The following is a 10,299-nucleotide window of genomic DNA, read 5'->3' as shown; positions in this document are numbered from 1 at the left end:
TGGGGGGAACATTTTCCTTTTCAGCATCATCTGTGGAATCAATGGAATCATCACTCAAATATGTGTGAAAATCTCCATCAAGTATATCCAAATTTTCTTCATTTAATTTTTGAACATGCTCATTTTTTTGGACAAAGAATTGCACATTTAGATATATTTTTTATATTATCTATAGATATAGTATTCCCAAAGGTAGCTTCAATAATAGATCCATTACAAATCATTTAACTTCCATGCTTCGCTCTGAGGGCGGGTTCCTGCCTGAACCTCACCCTCCAGGAAACAGGTGGGGGAGGGCACAGCCGTTTCCAAGACGACCCCTGCTGGACTGACTTCCTTCCAGTTGGTCGTGGTTCTAGCCATGATGTAACACCCAGGGTTTTTATATAAGTAGATTATGTTCTTAAATAATCTTTTAGATAAAAAGTACTGGCTTTATTGTAGTAGATTATTTTTTGTCATTGCAAATATAATCTTTAGGATTTTGCATATTGGCACTGCCTAATAAACTTCTATAAGTCTAAAGGAAAATATGTGTTTTTGCTTTGAAGTTTATCAATATATGAATTAGAAATATTTGTTTCACAGAATGAAATTAAAGTGAAATAAGCCAGTCAGTATCACATGATCTTATCCATATGTGGATTCTAATGAGCAAAATAAAATCACATTTGGCAATCCTACATAATAAAAGGATAATATGCAAATCTACTGAATGGTGGAACGCCCAGTCGCTATGATGCACACTGATCACCAGGGAACAGACGTTCAACACAGGAGCTGCCCCACTGGTGGTCAGTGAGCTCCCACAGGGGGAGCACTGCTCAGCCAAAAGCCAGGCTGATGGCTGGCAAGCACAGTGGCGGTGGCAGGAGCTTCTCCCATCTCCACTGCAGTGCTAAGAATGTCCAACTGACAGTTGGGGAGTGGGCCTACTAGTAAGTCATCAGTTGGACATCCCCCAAGGGCTCCCAGACTGTGAAGGATGCAGGCTGGGCCGAGGGACCACCACCCCTCCTCAGTGTATGAATGTTGTGCACTGGGCCTCTTGTTTATTATAAATATAGCTCTAACTTGTTTCAAAAATACTAAATAGATACTTCTCCAAAGTGGACAACAGAAGGCCAAGAGACATATGAAAATATGGTCAAATTCACTAATCCTCCAAGAGATGCAAATAAAAATGTCAATGAAGTATCACCTCACACCTCACCTGTCAGAATGGCTATCATCAGCAAATCAACCTTGGACAAGTGTTGGTGAGGATGTGGAGAAAATGGAACCTTAGTACAATGCTGGTGGGAATGCAGACTAGTGCCGCCATTGTGGAAGACAAAATGGCGTTTCTTCAAAAAATTAAAAATGGAACTTCCATTTGACCCAGTGATCCCACTTCTAAGAATCCCAAAAGACCAGTCAGAAAGAATACATGTACTCCTATGTTCATAGCAGCGCAATTTTTAATAGGCAAGATTTGGAAACAGACCAAGTGCCTATTAGGAGATGAGTGGATAAAACATTTTGGTACATGTTGAATATTTTTGAATCAGGAGGCTCACAAGCTTACAATTATTAGAATATTCTGTATTCAAACAGGAAATATATAACATTTAAAAAGTGGAGCATAAAACAAAATAAGCCAGTCAGAGAAAGACAAGTATCACATGACCTCACTCATATATGGAATCTAATGAACAAAATAAATGTAATGAACAAAATAAATCAGAGACATAGAAGCCTGGAACAGACTGTTGAACCTCAGAAGGAAGGTGGGGGAGGGTGGGTGGGTCTGAAGAGATCAACCAGAGAACTTGTACTCATATATGCATAACCCATGGACTCAGACAATAGGGTGGTGAAGGTGTCAGGCTGGGTGCAGGGGAGAACTAGAAGAGGTTAATGGGGAGAAAAAGGGGACATATGTAATACTCTTAACAATAAAGATTTTTTAAAAATGTTGATGGCAAAAATTTGTGTTGGTTTGGTTTTCCCTTCTTTAGGTTATGAAAAATAAGTTTTTCAAATACATTTAACTTAAAAAATGTTGACTTTAAAAAAAAATTCTCACCCGAGGATATTTTTCCATTGATTTTTAGAGAGAGTGGAAGAAAGCTGGGAAGACAGAGAGAAATATCGATGTGAGAGAAACACATTGATTGGTTGCCTTTTGCATGTGCCCAGACCAAAGCCCGGGCTTGGGAGGAGCCTGCTAATGATGCTTAGCCAAATAAGCCAGTCAGAGAAAGATCAGTATCACATGATGTTACTCATATGTGGAATGTAATGAACAAAATAAATCAGAGACATAGAAGCCTGGAACAGACTGTTGAACCTCAGAAGGAAGGTGGGGGAGGGTGGGTGGGTCTGAAGAGATCAACCAGAGAACTTGTACTTATAATCTTTGATATTGTTTTGCACATTAAATATATATGGAATTATAAGTATATACATAAATTGGGTCATCCCACACAATGCTTGTAGCGTGATTATATAGTATACAGCAACATTTCTTTGATGACAGCACATAAAATTCTATTTTTTTAATGGTCTAGTAGAATTTTTTGTATGGCTCTACAATGTTTAGTGTATTGATGAATAGGTAAGTTGCAGCAAATGTATATATTCCATCGCAATACACATTTTTGTGTTTTTTTAAATCCTCACCCAACGATATTTTTCCACTGATTTTTAGAGAGACTAGAGAGAGAGGGAAGACAGAGAGAAATATCGATGTGAGAGAAACACATTGATTGGTTGCCTTTTGCATGTGCCCAGACCAAAGCCCGGGCTTGGGAGGAGCCTGCTAATGAGGTACATGCCCTTGACTGGAATCCAACTCGGGACCTTTCAGTCCGCAGGCCGACACTCTGTCCACTGAGCCATACCGGCTATGACTGTTGACTTTCTAAAAATATTTGACTCCCGTTTGATTATTGAATAATGTAGATAGTCTTACATATTCATAGTTAAGACTACCATATTTAAAAAATCATTTACACAAAAAGAACTGTTTCCAGATTGAAAATAGAACATACTATGTACATTTCAATTGAATACAGTTAATTTCCAAGCATATATTGTGAATTAGAAAATTTATGGAAAGTTATGATGTGAGCGATGCACTCACATCGTACATACGGTTTCATAGCTTCATAGGATTATATTCTCTGTATGTACTTGATCCACACTTCAGACAGAATTGTCAGCAAGATCATTGCTGGCTAGTAATAACTGCATGATGTTATCAACAAAATGATGTATGTGTTGCATAGTGATTAATAATATATGTTATAAATTCTTCATTTGCCTGAAAATGACTGAAGACTACTGCAATTTTTTTCCACACACACACATCACAAATAAATTAATATATGAATTCATCATTGACTTTACCATCACAAAGAAATTTAGGAAAACATTTTTGTTATGAAGGCTTAATGTCAGTTTTTTTTTTTTTTTACCAATTAACTTCTCAGAGTTGATTCTAAAAATATAAAACTGTTTCAGGTGGACTTCAACATTTATCTGATTACCCTGTAGTGGTGCTGCATGAATTACATGCTATAGTTACTGTAACTGGAGATATTCCACACTGCTGTTTAGATGTAATTGGAAATAATTGCGTTTTCCACAGATATTGTATATACTGGAGGTATGACATTCAGCTGAAATGGGCACATAACAATGGTTTATATCTTTTAGTGTAAATCTGAAAATTCTCTTATTATATTTCAGTGAAGTTTATCTGTGTCTTTTAGGCAATTCATTATCAATTTTTTAATGAACTTATAGAAATATTCTTTTAAAGTATTAGTATTACGAAATCATCTGAAAATAGAAAACATTGTATTTATGGAAAGCCATTTGCGTTGGTGTAGGACACTGAGCTGAGTGCTTGAGCAGAAAGATGCATGCTGATATTTTGCCTAGGTTTCACAGTGATAGTGGAAATAGTTATTTAAAAAATGAAATAAATTATAACTTAGAACTATAATTAGAAGGAAAATTAGAATACAGTGCTAATAAAAAGCATGACATTATCAGTTCTATTGATAATCATGGAGTGCTTCTTAGAAAAGGTAGACTTTGAACTAGGGGTTGAAAAGTGGTTTGGTTTTTTTTGTTTGTTTGTTTTGTTTGTTAGTGTTTTGTTTTTCTTTTACAGAATAAATATTCCTGAGAGTCTAGGTTCAGAAAGATGATTGAAGGTCAGGCAGACCAAGACACTTGCCTGTAGGTTCCTCTGGTAACCTACAGTGCTTGTGCTAGATGTGATGTGACCTAATATACCTTGTAGAAATGCCCTCTGAGGGACAGTGGCATAGTTCATTGTAAGAGAGCATAAGACTTAGCCAGTATAGGTTAAAGGCTGTAGTAATTTCAGATAAGAGACAAATTGGTCCTGAATGGGTGAGAGTCAAAATGTAAAATCTTGGCAAAGAACAGCAGATTACCAAGACCTAGCAACTGTGGGGATTAGAGAGGAAGGAAATTATTGAAGAGGATTATGAATATTTTTCATTGATGGGGGAGTTTCATTTTGAATCTGTTAATTTTGAGGTATCTTTGGGACATCCTGTTGGAAATTTAGATCATGAATTCAGGAAAAACTTTTTAGAGTTGGTGACCTTTGCCTTGAAGTTGTTAGGGAGGAGGCGTTGATATTGTACACTTTTGAGCTTGTCCATGGAGGCAGTAGTAAGCAATTTATAGAAAGAGTCAATAAGAGTCATTTAAGGGAAGAACAAGAATTACAGAGAATCAAAAGGAATTGAATGGAAGTATTAGTAGCATACTATGTTCTCGAGACCAAGAATAGGAAGCAGTTTGTGGCATCTGGCCTCTCTATTTTAAATATATATTTTTCTCTTTGTAAATGGTATTTTGTCACTGTGCAGACATCTGGGTCAGTATTCACTTTTTACCTAACAGTTTTAGCATCCATTGATTTTCTTTGACCAAATGAGTTATTTCATTAGGAGTTAAAAATTGTGAGTTTTGTAATTTCATTATTCTACTTTGCACTAGTTGGCATTTTTCTGAAAAGACAAGCTTTTTTCCCTTTTCCATTGACATTTTTGGCTTCTCTGAAATACGGTTTCTATCGAAAGTCAGAATATGTTTTTAATACTTTTTCCTCCTTAGTGGAGGAAAATGAATAGAACAGCCAGGTTCCTATCCCATGGTAGTTAGCCCCAAAATCCTTGACATAAAAATTCTACTTGAGTTTCTCTATACTTTCAACCCCTCTTGTCTTCCTGGACATTTAAGGTGCTGTCATTAGTAATTTTATGTGCCCTTTATGACTTATTTGAATTTCTCATTAGTATGGACTATCACGTGAAACTGATAGTTTTGCTTTGTTTTGAAGTTAACATGTTCACGTTTTTAAGGAGGGGCTCTTAGTATTTAGGAATACACGAGGTTTAGTGTTTTTATTTGCTTCATTTTTTTTTTTTTTTGGACTTTGTCTCTGTCCTCTGTTTATTTTACCATTTCTGTGTTCCTATAGGCAAGGTCAGTCCCCAGTCTCTGGGCCAGGAGCAGCATCTAACTCCTACCAGCATTCTTCTGCACTCACATTTATGCTCTGTCACAGCTTTCTTGAGCTGCTCTGATCAGAAATGTACCAATATTTTCTAGTAAAAAGTACTTGTTGCTAATGTTTAATGCTGCTATTGAGTTTTAAAAAGTTCATTTTCTGGCCCTAGCCAGTTTTGTTCAGTGGATAGAGCATTGGCCTGGGGACCGAAGGGTCCTGAGTTCAATTCTGTTCAAGGGCAGGTACTTAGGTTATAGACTTGATCCCTGACCCTGGTCAGGGTACTTGTGGGAGGCAACCAATTGATGTCTCTCTCTCATATCTATGTTTCTCTCTTTCTCTGTCTCTCCCCTGCCCTTCCACTCTCTTTAAAAATCAATGGAAAAATATCTTTGAGTGAGGATTAACAACAACAAAAAGTTTATTTTCTGTAGGTTAATTTTAAAAAACCTTGAAAAATTTTATGTTAAAGTTTACATTGGTTAATATGTATAGATTAAAAGTTTTTTTTTCCATTTTACAGTTTTGGCATAGATCCAAGGCTATAAATTTATTTTTAAGTTTTATTATCTGACTAGATGCCTGGTGCATGAAATTCATGCAGGGCTGTGTGTGTCCCTCAGCCCAGCCTGCACCTTCTCCAATCTGGGACCCCTCGAGGGGTGTCTGACTGCCCTCCCCTGCAGGCCTGGTTCCCCCCAACCGCCCTCCCCTTCTGGTCTGATCGCCCACAACTGCCCTCCCCTGCCAGCCATCTTGTGTTCACATGGGGTGGCCATTTTGTGTGTTGGAGTGATGGTCAATTTGCATATTACCTCTTTATTATATAGGATGGGACTCATGCAGGAACACAAACAATATCCTAAACTTTGCTAAGGTGTAGACAATACAAACCTTGCAAATAATTATTTTTCTATGTTTATATTCACTGTTCATGGTTTAAGTAGCAAAGAAGAATCAGTCATGTATATAAGATGTATAGATAGCCTACCCTTCACAAAGTTATTTAGGAGAATGTCTCAGTACTTCTCTTGAAGTGGGGTATTGATGTAAGTGGGGTGAAGTCAGGTTAACATTTCTAATTTGTTTGTATAGGAGCTATTTAGATATTGAACTAAAATGTTCGCGTTTCTGACCTTGTATTAGCCTTCTCATTTCTTTTTAGAGCATTGAAATTAAGTTTTACAGCCTGATAGCCAAAGAGAATTGTTTAAGCTGTGATTCAAAGCAATCATTCAATAGCTTGTGGTTGCTCTTGATATTTTAACCCTTACATGCTGAGACATGAACATGACAAAAAGCTTCTCTCAGGAACAAACAAAGGAGAAAATGCCAGTCACTTAACCTCCAGTTGTTAACATCTCAGGAAATTGTGCTGTGAATATTGTCCTGTTTTTGTTTTGTTTGATTTTTGCTTTTGTTGCTGGTAAAATAGATGATAAGCCAATTTTAAAACATAAAGAGGCCATTAAGTGTGCTGATGTTGCTAAGGGTGGGAAAGTGCTCACAAAACAGTGATCACTGGCTATGGAAGAGATGGAAAAACTGTTGATTTGGATAAAGGAAAAGCAGTTAGACAATGACAGCATTTTGGAGGAAGTGATATAAGAAAAAAGGAGGATGTTGTGCTCTTGGAAGGAGCACTGAAGGTGACTTGTTTAAGGCTAGTAGGGAGTGGTTTGATATATTGAAGAAAAGAAGTGTTTGTTTATAGATTCTACTGTACATTATACATGTACTGTATATAAGTAAAGTTAAAACAGGGATTCATTTACGGGTCTGGAACAGATTAATTCAATTTACATTATTTCTAATGGCAAAACACTGATTTATGTGTGTGTGTGTGTTTTTGTGTGTGTGTGTGTTTTTTTTTTAACAAATTGCTTCTCGAACAGCCTTTCAGAACAAATTAAGTTTGAGAACCGAGGTCCCACTGTATTTATTAACTGGCTAGTTTGTGTGTGTGTTCTTTCTTTTTTATTTTTTTAAGGAAATCAAATGTTTTATACTATTTGAAATAAGGCAGGCCCCTCAATTCAGGGGTCCTGGTAGAACACAAAACATACTCGGGAGCCAGGCAGCAAGGAAAATACCTTTACTCCTGCAGGAGGGTGCACAGCACATGGTCTGGGAGCACATGCACACCGAGCAGGCGGTTTGCTTGGCTTTTTAATCCTGACGTATGTGACCTGTCCCTCACTGTAGTTTGTAGCTCAGGTGCACAATCTTGCGTGATTGCCTAATTCAAAGGGACGGGTTGACCTTTGCCGTTTCAAGATGGTGTCCCCCAGGGGAGCTGCAAGCAATGCAGCCAACATGGCGGCTGCCAAGTTATGTCCAAAATGGTGGCTGTCTAAGCTGTTCTTTGATAGAAAAGATGATTTGTTTTTTCTCACAGTACCATTTCCTTACACAATCAGTTTTTCAGGTTGTATCACATTTCGTCAGGGTTAATGGATACAGAGGATGAATATCATAAGTCAAATTGAAACTGACAATTGTGCATTGTCACAGAAGAGTATTAAAGATTCAAGTTATCACTCTAGCAATGGAAACAGCATTGGTCTCCAACAGCTTAAAGATATCACTGTCGCCAGAACCGGTTTGGCTCAGTGGATAGAGCGTCGGCCTGCGGACTGAAGGGTCCCAGGTTCGATTCCGGTTAAGGGCATGTACCTGGGTTGCGGGCACATCCCCGGTAGGAGATGTGCAGGAGGCAGCTGATCGATGTTTCTCTCTCATCAATGTTTCTAACTCTCTATCTCTCTCCCTTCCTCTCTGTAAAAAATCAATAAAATATATTTTTTAAAAAAAAGACATCACTGTCATATTACTGTGGACAATTATGTGTCTACTAGAGGCCCAGTGCACGAATTTTTGCATGGGTGGGGTTCCTTGGGGTGGCCTGCGGAGATCGGGCCCCAGCTCGTGCCCCCAGCCTCACAGCCTTGAAGTCCCGCCTGGCACCCCACCTTGGTCTGGCATTGCCCCCTCACCTTCTCCACATTCTCGCCTGCGGGGTGATCTATTGGGGCCAGCCCCCTCCCCCGCCCCCTACTCCCAACCAGGCTCCCTCAGTGCCTGGGAGCCAGGCGGCGGCCCCGCCCCTCGCCACTGGTAACAGTCTGCGGGATGATCAGCAGGTGTGATCCGGCCCCTGCTTGCACTCACCTTGGCCTGGTGCCGCCTGCTCATCTGCTCCACCATCCCATGAGGGTCCCACTCCCATCAGGGCTGGCAGCGCCTCATCACCAATGCCTGCCATGTTTTGCTCTGTCCCCTGGTGGTCAGCACATGTCCTAGCGAGTGTTTGAACTCCCCTTAGAACAATTGCCCGAGGGGACAATTTGCATATTAGGCTGTTGTTATATAGGATTATGTACCATGTATTGGGATAGACTAATTTTTTCTTTACTTAATGTTTGAAATAATGCTTACAAATAGCTAGTGAATATTACAAGCTCAGAACAGCAATAGGGTCTTACATCTCTTTCTCAAAGACATAAAACCAGAAAGATCTAAATAGGGAGCCAAATTCATTAGTCTTTCTTATTTTAAACATTTTTTATAACTATAGAAAATACCTCAAAATATTATTATGAGATTGGAAAGAAGAAGAGAAAAAAACCAGTAAAAGTTTTGTATGGAAAGTTTTTTTGTTGTTGTTGTTTTTGGTACATATATTTGGCTTGGAGAGGTTGATTTGGGGGGCAAGTGCAAACCAGGTGCATCATTAATTTGCAGAATCTGTTTTTTACAAAACAACTTTTTGTTTCTTTTTGAATAGAAAGATGAAAATTACAGAAGCCTCCCACGAGATGCTAGTCACTGGTCTAACCAATTTCAGAGAGACAATGCTCGATCATCTCTGAGTGCTAGTCACCCCATGGTGGACAAATGGCTGGAGAAGCAAGAACAGGTAACATAAGAAATCCTTTACCATGCATTTTTGGTATAATATCCTAACCCATGTTTTCCTCCATTTCAATAATGATTAAAGGTAAATTATTCTAACAGACTTTAGTTAAGTAACAGGCTGTATGTCAGAGTTTGTCTAACATTAATGTAAAATATCTCTGTGGTGGTTCCTGAGCACAGGTTCCTCATAAGGAGTTATTAATATTTGTGATTCTGAAACATCACAACTTTGGGTTTTGTTATGTCGCTGAGCCACAGATATTTGGCAGTGAATAATGCAATTTATAAGTAGGCTTTTAAGACCACTCATGGGTTCTTCTCTTCTTCTATAGCCAGTAAGTCAAAGGATCTGAAGAGGCAAATTAAAATTTCATTATATCTGACTTAACTTTATGAAAGAAATATATGCTATTGTGTTGTTTCAGAATTTAGATTGCCATGCTTGTGGATTTATCCTTTCTTATGTCAAGGAACTATTTTAGTTTTATATTTTTTAGAAGTGCTTAGTTCACTTTGCATGATCACCATATATAATTCATGAAATCACCATTGTTTACCACTCCGTATAAATAAATAACAGCTTCTTGTTTTGGGAAGAATTGTTTGCAAAGTTTTTATATCATTACTAGAGATCCGGTGCACAAAAATTTGTGCACTCGGGGGGCGGGGGGGAGTCCCTCAGCCCGGCCTGTGCCCTCTCGCAGACGGGGACCCCTCGGGAGATAACGAACTGCTGCCTTAGGCCTGCTCCTGGGTGGCAGAGGGCAGGCACAATCCCTAGGTGCAGTCCCTGGTCGGGCTCAGAGCAGGGCTGATTGGGGAGTTGAAGCGCCGCCCCC

The 10,299-nt window shown here is 38.8% G+C and overlaps 1 protein-coding gene across 16 annotated transcripts in view; it reads left to right on the top strand.

Moving 5' to 3' along the window:
* Positions 1-10,299, top strand: part of PARD3 (par-3 family cell polarity regulator) — a 621,610-nt gene that overhangs the window by 362,864 nt on the left and 248,447 nt on the right. For all 16 annotated transcript variants that reach the window (XM_015568620.1, XM_015568617.1, XM_015568619.1 and 13 more), the window contains one exon: positions 9,330-9,461. In XM_015568620.1, coding sequence (XP_015424106.1) covers positions 9,330-9,461 — 132 coding nt within the window. The remainder of the gene's footprint in view (positions 1-9,329; positions 9,462-10,299) is intronic.

Source organism: Myotis davidii, unplaced genomic scaffold (assembly GCF_000327345.1).
Source record: "Myotis davidii unplaced genomic scaffold, ASM32734v1 scaffold405, whole genome shotgun sequence".
Classification (NCBI taxonomy): Eukaryota; Metazoa; Chordata; class Mammalia; order Chiroptera; family Vespertilionidae; genus Myotis; species Myotis davidii.
This window is presented reverse-complemented; position numbering and strand designations above follow the sequence as displayed.